Genomic DNA, 16,061 nt, shown 5'->3' with positions numbered 1-16,061 from the left:
ATATATATATATATATATATACATATACATACATACACACACATACACACACACACATATATATATAAGACCATAAATAAAGTACGAAGCTACAAGTGTATCGCAGGGGTGCAACAATTGAAAGTAAAGCGGCCCTGGAAAGGGACGTATTATCGTTCTCACAATAGCTCTGAAAAGAATTGTTAACAATTTACAAGTATAAGCGTCCTTATTCGTTCATGAAAAGCAGTAGGTGCAGTGATGCCAAAACTCAAGCCATCTGAAAGGAGATTGAGAAGCTGTAGTGGGAAAAATATTAAAAAAAGAGTTAAGAAAAACAGGTAATTTTGAAAGAATGGCAACAATAGTACTGACTTACGATAAACTGGTTCGGCAGGGAAGCTGCGGCATGTTGGACGGCCTACAGCCCCTCACGGCAGACGACATTTTTCGTTTTGGCTTTCGCGGCGAACACGGGAAAGTTTTCTTTGCATCCGATTTTTGATCATCTGACGTATAATTGGCCGTGCGAGAAGCATGGTTGGCCTAAATGGAGGCCTGTCGTTGTTAGCGTTTGAAGTTGGGACTTGTTGATGGACATGTCAAAGCAAAGTCGAAGAGGGAACTGAAGTCGACGCAAGGGACTTATTTGATGGAGTAAGAGGTATCCTGGGTATAAAGACATCTCTGATGCCGCAACCCGTAAGAATTCTTGCTTCAATAACATGAGGCAGCACATTTTTTACCACTAACCGCGTTCCATTGCACAGGCGTGGTGACTCCAGTTTCCTCAGCAGCATGACCTCAGCTCTAATTTTGAGGTGCAGTTGATGAGGTGATACTACAAAGGGGTTGAAGGAATTGAGGAACTTTGCGGGAAAATTAACAGCTTCTTCTTATTTCTTTACTACCCACAGTGGGGACAAACAAGGACAGACAAACAGATTAAGTCGATTATATCGACCCCAGTGCGTAACTGGTACTTATTTAATCGACCCCGAAAGGATGAAATGCAAAGTCGACCTCGGCGGCATTTGAACTCAGAACGTAAAGGCAGACTAAATACCTATTTCTTTACTGCCCACAAGGGGTTACACACAGAAGGGACAAACAAGGATAGACAAACGGATTAAGTCGATTATATCGACCCCAGTGCGTAATTGGTACTTATTTAATCGACCCCGAAAGGATGAAAGGCAAAGTCGACCTCGGCGGTATTTGAACTCAGAAGTTAGCGGCAGACTAAATACCGCTAAGTATTTCGCCCGACGTGCTAACGTTTCTGCCAGCTCACCGCCTTCTTGGTGCACAACAGCTTCTTCTTGGTCTACAACAGTGTCCACAGACTTGTAGGCGTGTGGGTTTTTAGGAAGGCTTCGCCGTAGGTTTTCTTTCAGTTTCGCAACAAATGTGTCTTTGTGAGGCAATATGTCTCTTTCGCACAGTCAATTCAGGTTTTGGTAGTTTATGTGCAAATTGGGAAAAACAGCGGTCATAAGGTCGCCCATAGTGCCCACAGGTGTACCTACGTGTGAGACAGCCATCTCTCTAGCTGCATCGGAGGGAGCTGTGCCATCATCAACTGTTAGTAGTTGCTTGGAGAAGTCACCCGATTAGTTGTCGCCGAAAAGCTGGGCCCTCGTGGTCGGTCAAAAATGAGGGGGGGCAAAAACACCATTAGACCCTGTACGTAAACGGCACTTAATTTATCGACCCCGAAAGGATGAAAGTCAAAGTCGACCTCAGCGGCGCAGTCTAAAATATTATGAAAGAAAAGCATTAGTCGATTACACCGACCTCAGTGTGTGTGTTTCTCTGTGTGTGTATGTATATATACTTATGTGTAAGTGCGTGCATGTGTGTGTCTGTGCAAACATATGTAGTGTAAGCAGTATACAAAGAACTGTAAGTTTACAAGAAAGGTATTGTTACCCCAAGGAATTTTGTAATATATTCGGAAAATAGTCATGATACAACTTGTTTCAACCAATTCTTTGATCATCATACAGAAGTTAACTTGACTAGTATGAAATTTACTATCAGGTAAAAAGAAAATTACTGATAGCTGATATTCAGCTAACTAGGTTTTAAAATTTTGTTTTCTATTTATTATACTTTCAGGTCCATATCCGGGCGGATAGTCGGTACTGGATGGTGGTTTTTTACATTGATCATTATTTCATCTTACACCGCTAATTTAGCGGCTTTCCTCACCATTGAGCGACTTCTTCCTCCAATTAATTCTGCCAAAGATTTGGTCGAACAGAAAAAAATTCAGTATGGGACAATCAAATCTGGCTCAACAGAAGAATTTTTCCAGGTAAGTTTCTTTCTTACTATAATTTTTTATAAATCTCGCCAGAAATATTTATTCACCGGTTCCTGTGATTTTTGACAAGGTGAAATAATGATTACAAGTTTTTAGAGAAAATAACTAAAATGAGTTAGCTTATAGCGAGGAGAGAAAGTCCAGCGTTTCATTGAATGCATTCATTAAGAGAGAAAATAATTGAAGCCGATGTTGAAGTTTCAATGATAAATATAAAAGAAATAAGAGTGAAAACAGAGAAAAGAGAGAGGACAGTGGATGTAATTGGACGTTGGGTGATCAAAGGGATACTGGACGTTTACAACAGTGACGGTAAAGAAGAAATAATTATGAGGGGTGTGTGCAAATTTATTGTGAGTGCGATAAGATGAAGGGAAATCGGAGTAGATTTGTAGGAAACTAATATAGAGAGGTGGATATTGTTTACAGCGAGAGGAATGTCCGAGTACGTAATGGCAATATCAGAGATATTGAAGATGAATTACAATATCGCATGGATATTGTTCATTAAGGATATGAAAAGAGAGTTGATTTTTGTTGAATGTAGTGGTCCCACGTAGCCATCGATGTACAGGCCATAAAGCCCACGAAACAATGTGGGCCACTAACAAGTTGTTATAAATGGAAACGTTCTTAGTGTTCATAGCTAGTCCACGAAATTCTTGGTAAACATCTCTTGGAAAGGAAGAAGAGTTTAAGTCGAATTCAGTGAGTCGGACCAGTGTAGTATGACTTGGTTCAGGCGAGATATGATCATGAATAAAATCTTTAGTGTAAGAGGTGGTTTGCATGAGGGATGAGTGCGTACAACGATTTTACGGCTACGGTCGTAGTAAAGGAGAGCTTAGCTTTTTCAGAAGTGAAAGAGGATTTGAAATGAACAACATAGTGTCAGGAAATATGATGAAAAGACAATGACAAGAGAATGACCTTAAATTCCAAATCACAACATTTTGTCTTAAAAACAATAACAAAACATTAGGATATAACTTACTGTGCTCTATCTAGGAAACAAAGAAAGGGTATTGATCACAGACTTACTTAAATTGGGCTGGGAAAGGGATCAATAGCAATTATAACAATGAATGATTTTAACAGCTACGGATTGCTTATGACAGTTCTTATGATACTTCTTATGATAGTTCTTGCTTTGTTAAGAATTAGTAATAGGAATGATTATAGTTAGCATATTAGATCATAATAAATCATAACATACGTATGATCTATTTGCGGCGTACATATACATAAACACACATACATGCATACACAGATACATAAATAGATGCATAAATGCATAATACATAATACATATATACACACATATACTCATACAAACAGTACATACACTCTAAGCTATATATATGAATACATACATTCATATATATATATATATATATATATATATATATATATATATAAATATATATATATATGTATACAGACACACACATACATACATAATGTAAATACATATGTATGTATATGTGTGAGTGCGTTTGTGTACAAGGAGAGAGAGAGAAGGAAAGAAAAGATAAATATCGAAGGACTTTCTAGAACTTAAAACAAATCTGATAAATTCACATGTAGGTACAGGAATATTTAACACATGCAAGACTTTATGTACATTGTATACCGGCATCAAATACGCAACTAGAGCTCAAAGGCTAGATTCTTCATTATGAATCAGTAAATATTTCAATACTTATCAGTTCCTAATTTTCTACGAAAGCACGTTATCGAACAGTTTCCTCCTTTAGATGTTTCACAAAACTCCACTGAAAAATGACTTAACAAATTCTATTATATACAGCTATTAAGTTCGATATAGCCTTGGCCAATTTTGGCCAAAACATATCTAAGTTCATCTAAGTTTATTGGCAAAGATTCACGTAACATTACACCCAGCAACTGGCTTACAGATATAGGGTATCTTTTCTCTCCGTCTCTTCTATCGTTGCCGCAAAGTCATCATCACTTCTGCAATAGAGAACATTACGTTACATCAAAGTCGATTGAGTACAACTGTCTTATTTTCCACACAATAGAATGTCTACTTCCTAACACTGCAACGTTCCAGTATTACTTGGTGCCCACGTTTTATAAGCAAATCTCGAACATGTATATAACCAAACTGATTACGAACAACATTAATCACGCTGATTCCGGAAGACGTACAAAGTTCATGGGCACTTCACCATCTTTCAATGGCTAATTAATTAACAATAGGAACAAAATACTGAAATACATTTAATTAATCTTGACTATATATTCAAATCTATCTGTCTGTCTGAGTGTCAGTCTCTCTCTTATTTATCTATCTATCTGTTTGCCTGTCTGTATGCCTGCTTCTTTGTCTGTCTGTTTGTCAGTCAGTCTGTTTGTCAGTCAGTCTGTTTGTCAGTCAGTCTGTTTGTCAGCCCCCCGCTCTCTTTCTCTTTGACTGCTTATCTCTCTGATTACCTGTTTGGTATGAAACTCAAATTCTTCTGTGATGAACATTTAATTCTCGTACCATTTAAAAGAAGATTCTCTCGTCCGCATTTGTATCGGAAAGCTGAATTCCTTGAGGAGTTGAGCAAATGTCATTTCTATCAAACACCACCACCACCACCACCATCACCACCAGCACCAGTAGTAGTAGTAGTAGTAGCAGCAGCAGAAGTAGAAGGATTTCAGTTTTATTGTAGAGCCAATGACGTTTGATGGATCATATCAAAATTACCAAGTCTTGTATGAAAATCTCAATTTTCGTTGAGTTTCAACGGTTATCTATTGCTCTTGTAGCTGGTTGTCATTCATTTTATTATTCTACCTGTTTATTGTGCTTTTGTTTTTTTTTACCTTTAGATTCTTCCATTTGCCCCCTTTTTTTTATTTCCTTCTCCTCTTACATTTTCTATTTCGTTTTAATCTTACTTGTTGTTATTTTCATTCATTATGTCCTTGTTATCGTCGTTATTGTTGAAATCGTTGTTGTTATTGTTGCCGGTGTTGGTGTTGTTGTTGTTGTTGTTGTTGTTGGTGGTGGTGGTAGTGGTGGCGGTTAGTTGTAATCGTTAATTTTCTGTTCTTTTACCTGTAATATTATTGTCATCGTCGTAACCGTCATCATCACCACCGCCGACACCACCACCGACACCACAACCACCACCACCACCACCACCATCATCAGCATCATCATTTATCATCATCATCACCATCATCTTTAACAATCATCGTCATCATCATCATTGTTACTATCGTCGCCGTCATCATCATCATCATCATCACTACATCTCAATTTCGCTCTCACATTAAAAAAAATATCTGAACTAAATTTCTACTTTCTTGCTCAATTCACCATTTTATTTTCCTTCCTTTTATTCTTCGAATATTTAATTTTTTTTCTTCTCATGTTTGACAATTTATTTTCTAATTCTTCATCCGCATCGTAAAATTTCCAATCTCCGCTTGATAGCTTTCACTCAACTGATTACTTTCTTAACAAGCAGATCGAAATTCGACAGGTTTAGGTTAGGACGTGGCGTATGCGGAGGAATGTGAGGGAGTGCTGAAATTGCGGTCTATCAATTTCCTCCTTGTTTTCCGGCAAATTAGGGGAAATATATTAGAATATTCGAAACAATAGCTTCTTACGTGAGTAAAATAGGAAATTTTTGGCAAGCAAGGAGACATACATACATATATAAATATATATATAATATATATATATATATATATATATATATATATATATATATATATATATATATATATATATATATATCCTTGGCATACGGGTAGTATATATACATATATATAGTACCCGTATAATTTCACTTGCATTAAGCAAAAGCTACTTCTGTAAAGATGGAACAAGAGAACAAGGGAGCAAGAAATTGAGAAATAGGATAAAGGGGAGAGTGAGCATCAGTGAAAGAGTGATTGAGAGAGAGAGAGAGACAGAGAGAGAGAGAGAGAAAGAGAGAGAGATAGACAGACAGTCAGACAAACAGACACCCAGAGAGAGTCATTGAAACTAACATAATATCGATAATGAATTCAGTAATTTACAAGGGCGCGATCGAATACGATGGAGCACAGCACTCGCGTTGCAAGAGTGTGTGACGTCCTGAGGGGCCCTTCTATTTGCTGCCCTAGGACCCCACAAAAAACATATTGCCTAGAGCAAATCCAAAAGTGTCGCCAAGGGCCTACCCCTGTGCTTAGCACACTAGCTACGCCTGTGCTCAGCACAGTGAGTTTCGAATTCCCAAGTGTAAATTATATACTTTCCTTATTTATGCATTTCGATCTTGAACTATTAACATAGTAATTGTTTAAAATATGCAGAAATCTATCAACCTCCCAAAGCATAATCTTTGGAGAAAGGACTAATTTGCGATGGTAAAAAAATGCTCGTTAAATTGGCTCCGTAATCTATAGGATGATATTAACGTTCAGTTGATCCTAATTAGAAAATAAAATTAGTTCTGAAAGCAAAAAAAAACTGAGAAAATTAGCAGTAGCCTCATCGGTGACGATCAGTCAATATTCATCATAATCATCCATCATTTTTAATCCGGGTTTTCTCCCCGTTAATGAGGGTGGCCGATCTACCTCAATGCCGTAGCAACCGCCCTCACACTATCTCGCCATCTTGCTCGGTTTGTGGCGTCCTTCTTTCTCAAGCCAACCCTCCCGAACTCCTCCTCCACATTCCTCCCCCCTTCCCCCTCCACATTTTCCTCGGTCTACCTCGCTTTCACTGTCCATTTACCTCATAATATACCACCCTCTTCAGAACATGCTCCTCATCCTTTCTCAACACATGCCCGTACCACCGAATTCCAATCGACCTTGAAAATACGTAAACGTCAATTGTCGATAGGGGTCCAGAACCGAAGGCCTTATCCTTTATCTAAGAATGGAGGGAAAACGAGAGCTGTTTGTTAGGTTGGAGCCGATTAAAAACCGCCGATCCCATTAGTAAGTAGTATGATCTTAAATCTAGGATATGAACACACAACATTTCCCATATCGCCGAAAACATTCCCATATCCCTTTCGTCAAGGGAAGGGTAAACTTTGGGTTGCCAATACTTTACCGTTACTCGATGAAGTTCAGAGAATATCTAATAGTGAAAGGAAAATTAAATGTACGCTGGGCATCTGCGGAAAGAGAATGTACTAATTTATATATAGACATGTATTCAGTGCAAAGAGATATGATTCTGCAAAGACACCGTCTACAGTAAAATAATGCCAGCGTTGATCAAAAATATATCTGTGATTAAATTTTCATATAAATGCGATACTGTAATTACCATAAAATTGAAGCTTAAAAATAATAAATAATAAATCGGTATCTAAATGTAATGGCTACTTCAGTCCTGAAGTCCTAGATGCTCGTTTGAATATCAAATCAGCCCTAACCAAAGTGACGTTTCAAAATGGAAATAAAGAATCATTATGTGTTGTATAATAAACTCCGTTATAGTTAAATTAACATAAACTCTTCGGATTAAATAGACAGCAAGTCACTTATTCAAAATTACTTTCGAATATTTTAATCCTTGTAAAAATGGAATATATTTTCTTTTTAACAGAGTAATTCTTCGTAGTGAATAATTTATACTTTTTACGTGACATCTTTAAATATAAATCCAAATTAAAGGTAATTAGATATGAATTAAAAACTGACGTACATTATGTTATCTTCAATGTTACACATTACTTTTGCAGTTACAGCTACACAAGCAAAACAGAAATGTAAAAACTATAGTCAGCAAAGAAACTGTTTATGTTAGGTGTCTAATTTCTGACATCTCAACACACCGAGAATGACTCCGCCATTCCTCGTCTCAAGGTAGATATTTTAAACTGAGTTAGACTCAGGAAACGCTTCAATCAGTTAAATTCCATCTCTTGCGAAAGTGGTACGTTTTATAAAGAGATATGCGGCAATAGTTGATACCGGAAAAGAATAATTTTTAACGGTGAGCCTGCATCACATGAATAGTTTTGCTCACATAAATTTCTCAGTAGGAATTCTAGTAGGACAAATTTTCACTTTTCACTCGAGTTTAAGATAGATAAGCATCAGATATTGTAGTACGATCACTTCAGTCGATTCTACACAACATTCCCGCTGATAATTCGCTTTTGTGAATTCCAACGATGGAACCAGTACATAGTTCTTTGTCTTGATAGAATTATGAATCAAATTTCTTCAAAATAATACACAAAAGGTATCAAATAATGAAATTATAGAAATACAAGATTTTAGAAATACAGAAAAAGGCAAAAGATGTTCGCGTGAAAAATATGCTCAAGCACAGTTCTGTTTAAATGGGGCTGATATGGGGTTAAATAATTATTCCTAATTTAGACAAAGGCAGGGAATTTTAAGATACTTACCCCTCGCGCAACTAGTGCTTTATTGTATCGTAATCGGAAGAGTGAAGGACAGAGTTAACCTGGATAGGACTTGAACTCAGATCGTAAAGTGGCGGGAAAATATCGCAAGATAATTTTAAAGCGTACTAAACCTCCTGCCAATTCACGGCCCTGAGCAGGGCTTAAGTAGAAATAATGCCAGTAACAATATATTGCCTAATACTTTTCAAAATATTTTCCATGAATTGCTGTACCGTAATGAAGTAAGGTAGTTTCGATGAAATCTTTACCTTGACACAGTTAATTCAGAATGAAGCAAATTCTGCGATTGTACAAATTCCAGTGGGAGAAAGATAGAATAATAACGTTATTATTTCTCCATTTCTGGCAAAAGTCAAGTCGATATTTTACATTCAAGTGCAGTGTATGACATGATCGACAGAAATTCGGGTAAAATGAATTCTCTTTATATTGTGAATTCAAACGCAACTGTAGCTGACTTTGCTTTTCATTCTTCCGCTTGACTGATAAAATAAGAAGCAATTAAATACTGGAGATGTTCCCATCAACAATACTTTACCTTAATAGATGTGGTCTTGTGCCTACGTTAGAGATCAATATTGTACATTCAATGTTCCGCATTATGGAAGTAAGATGCATTTAAATTTTTATATTATTCCTTAGATTCCTACAGGAATAGTCGATCTTCATATCAACATATTGACCTCTAACAGTGAACTTGGCTTTAAATATCCCCAAAATGAATGCAATAATTTCATAATTTTTTTTCTTAATTGTCATTGAAAAAGTAATTTCACATGAATCTTGCCTTCCTCAAACTCGATTTTATATCATTTCCCCACTGAATTTCCCCATCTAAATTGCATGTGTTATTTACAACGTTACATCTATGCCCAAATGTCAAATATTTGTAATTAGAACATGTAGGAATGTCTTATAAAAAGCATTGCAACAAAGTGCCCAAGCTACAACAGAACTTGTTTTTATATACTATGTTTATGAGTCATCTTTTAAAAATATCATTGCATTAGGCACCAGAAATTCTGGCAAGATCGATTTTTCTTCCAAACGCTGAAGAACAGTCCGTTTCTCTAACAATTTTAGCAGTCTCGCAAAGCAGACAAGAATACATTTCCTTATCGTATACACCGTATAAACTGATTAATTATTCATATAAGGAATTAGATTGGCTTTGCTACATTGACAGTTTCAATTCTCCACAGAATATCCTAAATAAGATACCCGAAGCAAGCCAGTTATTTGCTACGAACATTGACAAACGCTGGAAATATATTCGTTGTGGAGAAGAAAATATTCAAATTATATATCAGAAGGAGGAAGTAATTATCCTACAAGTGAATTATTTGAAAGAACAAATGGAAGAAAATAGTTTCGAAGAGACAGGAAGCAAACAGCTTAAAATAAATATTTTCTTTCTGATTTTTAATGTTCTTTTACTAGGGAAGACTCTCCGAGTTCTACCTTTACACTCATAATGCTATATAGCAGCAACACTGCTGCTGCTGCTGCTGCTACTACTACTACTACTACTATTGCTGCTACAACAATTTGATTTAGGGACAAGATCAGTAATTTTGAGGGGAAGGCAGATTAGTCAATTATATCGATCCCATTACTTCAATAGAACATCATTTTATCGAATTCGTGGAAACGAAAGTCAAAGTTGATCTCGGTGCGATTTAAAGAGAGAACGTAAAGAATGGGAATATATATCTCCGATGCTTTGGTAATTCGGTCGGCATATGCCGCCCTTCATAGTAGTTTCTGAAATAGCTTACTGACTAAAAAGTTTGTTGTGCGGGGTTAATAGAATAAACGACACCATTAGATGACGTGTACTTTATTTTATCAACCCAGGAAAGAATGGAAGTTAATGTTGATCTCGGTACTATTTGAACTACGTTCTAAGTTCAAATTTTACGTTTCGAAGTGAATTTTGAAAAGAGACATAAGCTCTTTAAATATCTACATATGCGATAAAATCATGCAAAGAAATTGCTTTGAAGAAGGTTGGTTTGAAACAGCGAGTCTTAGTGATGACACATAATTGGTGTCAGCTTCAACTATACATGAACGACACGAATAAGGATCCTGACTGATGTAACTGAGAGAGTAACTTGAAATGGACGTAATAGAGTGAGCTTTAGAAATAACAGCCATATCTTGCGCAAATCACAACGTCATTAGCTTAAAAAAAAGGGACGCGTATGCGTTAGATAATTTAGTTCTATATATCCGCGGCATCAATAAATATAAACACACAAATCGACACACCAAATATATCCAACACACATGGAAGCACAAGCAGACATATATGTGCCATGAAGTTAGACGTGTTATATCACTTGTATATCTGAGTGCAATTTTGGTTTCAAATTTTGTCACAATGCCAGCAATTCAAGGAGAGTGAATACGTCGATTATATTGACTCAACTGGTGCTTATTTTATCGACCCCGAAAGGATGAAAAACAAAGTCGACATCGGCGGAATTTGAACTTAGAACTTAATAACGGATGAAATACCTCTAAGCATTTCGTCCAGCGCGCTAACGATTCTTTCCAGCTCGCCGCCTTAATTATAATGGTTTCATTTATTTGCCACAAGGGCGAACATAAGACGAACATAAGGTGTGGAGGTTTACATATAGTAATGAAATAATTAAATAATAATAATAATAATAATAATAATAATAATAATAATAATAATAATAATAACATAGGGTTATATAGTAGTAATGGGGAAATTATAATAGTAAACAAGTAAATAATTACCCAGAATGATTAAGAAGTGGCGTTGTGAAACTGTTGAGTCATCGGCGACTAAACCGGTAACGCCACTGAGCTTGTTTGGTGAGGAGGGTAGATTTTCGACACACTATGGCATTAAAAACAAGACCCGGCAAAGGGCAGGGGTACTCAGAAGAGTCAATGGCCATTCCGAAAACGGGTAGACAGAACCCGTGAGCCTTGGTTGGCAGTCTGTCTAGGAGAAAGCACACACTGATTTAAAATTGGGGCAGGTAGGACTCGTTAGTCACAGTGGTGAAAACCTGGCAGTTTCCAACGGCTCTAGGATGAAGGCGAACGAACCATGAATCAGGACTTAACTCCAGACCAATATTTGGATGAAGATATGGGACCAGCGGACGCTCACCTGTCCCTGAGTGAGGGTCAAGATCATGGTCCCCAACGCACAGAAAAGCGAAGGCAACAGCCCCAAATTAAGGGTAGTAAGAGCTCTGCGGTCTTGGTTGATAATCTTACTAAAGATAGTATCTCGAGAAAAATACCGGTTGGTAGCTAACCGGAAAACAGAATCCTCAATGTTGAGTGAAATGTATCAACCAATGGTGTTGACGGGGCTGGAACCAAACGTGAAAGACTTTCGCCCGCCAGGTGCCCAGTGGTTGAGCAGCGCAGGCCCGGTTGTCATCCAGAGACTGCTAGTAAACAAATCCAGAGGCAGAGAAAACGGTTGGATATGGAGGCAAACCGAATGGTAATTGAAAGCTGGATCAGGAGGGAACCCAGCAGAAGGGGATTCCGACAACGAATGAAAGCAAAATGGAATGAGATAGGACTCTTCGAAACAAGTGAGCAATGGTTAGCCTACCAGTTAGAGCAAAAGGGTGGTTAACAAACATAGAAATAGAAATAAAAAGGAAAGTAGAAGATAGAAATAGTTCTTCACTGACAGATAATGTGCCCAGTGAGAACAGAAAAATGAAAGGCGGCAGTGAAGAAGTAGAGCAAATTGTAAATGTAAATGCAATCTCATTAAATGAAGCAGAAGTAATACGAAGAGCTATATCACAAGAATACGATGATGACCAACCAGACAGTAAGGACAATATATTAGAAAAGACCAGGATCAAGCACCCACAATCCTGAGGTACATTGCCCGACGCAAACTCAAGGTTGAAAGCTAAAAGTTAGATTTGGTTCTTGGGCTATTCCAGTCGAGAAATATAACTGAAGCTAAGAAGATTATTTGAGCTGCAGCTTTGGTTGCTGCTGAGAAAGTTGGATATAAAAGGAAAGAGCAAATAGAAAGTAAAGAACCATACTGGTGTAGACGATTCTGTGAGAAACAACGTTGAAAAGACATTTAAGTCAAGTTGACTGCGAAGAGGGGAATTGCAGAAGGAAGGCATAACAATAATGCTGAAGAGAACATAGAATAAGACATTGGAGGGTATAATGTGATATTAGAAAAATTGAAACAAAGTGTAGTAGCAATCAAAGCAACACTGGAAAGATATGACAGTAGAACAAAACAATTCAGGCAAAACAGATTGTTTGAAGCAAATCAGAAGAAACTGTTTCAGGAACTATATGGGCAATTACACGTAACAACGACACCAGACACAGAGGAAAGCAGGACATTTTGGAGAGGAATCTGGGACCAACATGTAGAGCATAATGATAAAGCAGAGTGGCTGCATGAAATCCGTGATAGGTTAAGAACTATAGAAGGCCAAGAAGACATAAAGTTAACTACAGAAATGATAAACAAGCAGTTAAGAAAATTCTCAAATCGGAAGAGCCCAGGACCAGATGGGATCCATGGGTATTGGATGAAGAAGCTGAGAGGATTCCATGAAAAGATAGAAAAGATAGAAAATACAGGTGGGATTGGCTGATGAAAGGAACCCTAAAAAAAGACCGAGAGCACTATACTGGCAGCGTACGACCAAGCCATCTTTGCTGACGATATCCAGTAAGGATCGAAACATGTTCGTTCCTTTCACCAGTTAGCTTTAAAGAACGAAATCACTCCATTCTCTGTTTCATATCTATTTCAAAAATTTCGATTGTTTGATAATATCAGCTCGTTTCGCCAGTCTCACTTTATTTCTCGCACACACACACACGCACTCACACACACATACACACACACACACACACACACACACACACTCTCTCTCTCTCTCGCTCTCACTCTCTCTCTCTCACTCTCTCTCTCTCTCTCTCTCTCTCTCTCTCTCTCTCTCTCTCTCTCTCTCTCTCTCTCTCTCTCTCTCCTTTCTCTCTGTGTATAATATTTGTGTGCGTGTATCTATTTATCTATCTGTCTGTATGAATGTATACTTTCACGTACGCATAGTTAATATATCATTTTCCCACAATACATATATCTATGATTCAATATAAAAAATGGTAATGTTATGTTGTTAATTCCCCATTTATGAATAATCGAGTATAATGTCAACGTCAATGTCAATTGAAGGTTTTGTGATGATTAACCTTCCTAAACAAAACTCAACATGCTAGATTTCAGCGAGACATTCTACTCTTTGAAGTATTCTTCCAGTTAATCTACCATGAATCCTACTTGATGCCTTTTAAACGCTACCAGCAACAGTACTTTAAACATGAAAGACGTTGGATTACTATTGCCTATAACTTATAGAAATCACACGATCTTGATACAGTGAAATTGTGTTTTTCTAACAGTTTCTCGTGAAGTACTTTGTTTTCTTTTGCTAATTCTATTACATATATACGTAAAAGCACACATACAACTTTACACTCTTACATATATACATACATACATACAACATAGTTGTCAACTTCTCGTATTTAAATATTCTGCAAAGGAACATTGACAGTTGTATAATCTAGATGAGAAAATAGACTTGCTTGCTGTGTTGCATTTTCTGAAGACTTGTTGAAAAATATGGATAACGAACTGGGTGAGGGTTAAGAATGTCACGTAGATAAGTATACAGTTTTACAGAGTACGTATCACTGAATGTTTGAGGCGCAATGGCCCAGTGGTTAGGGCAGCGGACTCGTGGTCATAGGATCGCGGTTTCGATTCCCAGACCGGGCGTTGTGAGTGTTTATTGAGCGAAAACACCTAAAGCTCCACGAGGCTCCAGCGGGGGATGGTGGCGAAACCCTGCTGTACTCTTTCACCACAACTTTCTATCACTCTTACTTCCTGTTTGTGGTGTGCCTGTAATTTAAAGGGTCAGCTTTGTCACATTGTGTCACGCTGAACATCTCCGAAAACTACGTTAAGTGTACACGTGTCTGTGGAGTGCTCAGCCACTTGCACGTTAATTTCACGAGCAGGCTGTTCCGTTGATCGGATCAACTGAATCCCTCGACGTCGTAAGCGACGGAGTGCCAAAATGAACAATAAGACAGCAAAAGTCTAGTTGTTGGGTTGTTTTGTCGAGCGTTTTCGAGTAGAATAAGAAGATTTACCTGTTAAGTTATGGCGATGTGCAACGAGATCGCATTACAGTAATACCTAGAACACGTTAAAGTCGAAGTAAACTATTAGTCGCTGCAATGTAGCTCTCCGACAGAGATGATTAAAGTAGCATAAACACTTTTTGTAACACAGGCTGGACTCATATATTACGATATAGAAAATATTTTGTTTAGTTTTATATTACAAACTAAGTAGCATATATTTTTGTAATATTTTGCAGAGATACAAGATAAACCGATTTATTAAGCAATAAAAAAAAACTCAATGAAGAATTCGTCCTTCTCGAGGTATTCTACAAAACACATGGAGGCTAATAATGTATGAAAATTGATAATGGAAGTAATTCTTGGAATAGGCAAAGAAAACGATAACAGAAATACTGAATAAAGTATGGCGAAAACTAAATGTTCACACTTTGGGACAAACTAGAATTTAGCAAATTGTCGTAACAAAACTCAGGATTTTATTCGCTTTCTTGCTGCAAACATCAGATAGCTATACCACTTTAGTTATGACCATCCTGAGTTGAGTTAGTTTTTTTTTTTTACCTTAAAATTTACAATGATTTATCTAATCTAATCCATTCCCTAATCAATGTTAGTATAAACGTCCATCTCTACAAAAACGTATAGCTAAGAGTGACCATTTCTTTTCGCCGTTTCATTTATCTTATGATTTTACATTTTGCACGCTTGAAATAACAACTATATCTCTCTCCATCTTACAAAACGAAACATTTAGATAAGGTCTAGGTGTAGTGGACGCAGAAAAAAAAAAGCAAAACCCAAAAATGAAACCCAACTAAAATAGTAAGGTCTTGAACGCTTTTGATCAAAGCTTTGTTAATCGAAGCCAACATGGGCCGAAACAATGGCACCAGACCGTATATGTGTTAATTCAAAAATAAACAGTTATTTCCAAGAGAGGGTAGTTCACGTTGTGATGATTCTATTGGAATTCTAATGTTTTTGTCACTCCCGGCCTCGCTCTCTTTCTTTCTCTCTCTCTCTCTCTGTGTCTCTCTTTCTCTCTAATTGTCACAAAATATATAGCTGTCTGTCTGTCTACTCACGAACCAACTAATCAGTCGATCAATCTATCTATCTCT

General features: G+C 37.2%; 1 protein-coding gene across 4 annotated transcripts in view; it reads left to right on the top strand.

Annotated features, from left to right (window-relative positions):
* The window catches only part of LOC106876580 (glutamate receptor 2), a 737,813-nt gene that overhangs the window by 355,014 nt on the left and 366,738 nt on the right, over nt 1-16,061 (top strand). For all 4 annotated transcript variants that reach the window (XR_001410261.2, XM_014925186.2, XM_014925185.2 and 1 more), the window contains exon 13: nt 2,101-2,299. Coding sequence is in view for 3 of the 4 variants with exons in the window: in XM_014925186.2 (XP_014780672.1) it covers nt 2,101-2,299 (199 nt within the window). In the remaining variant the exon portion in view is untranslated. The remainder of the gene's footprint in view (nt 1-2,100; nt 2,300-16,061) is intronic.

The sequence above is a fragment of the Octopus bimaculoides genome, chromosome 1, assembly GCF_001194135.2.
Source record: "Octopus bimaculoides isolate UCB-OBI-ISO-001 chromosome 1, ASM119413v2, whole genome shotgun sequence".
Taxonomy (NCBI): Eukaryota; Metazoa; Mollusca; class Cephalopoda; order Octopoda; family Octopodidae; genus Octopus; species Octopus bimaculoides.
Note: the sequence above shows the minus strand (reverse complement) of the source record. Positions and strands in the feature narration are given on the sequence as shown.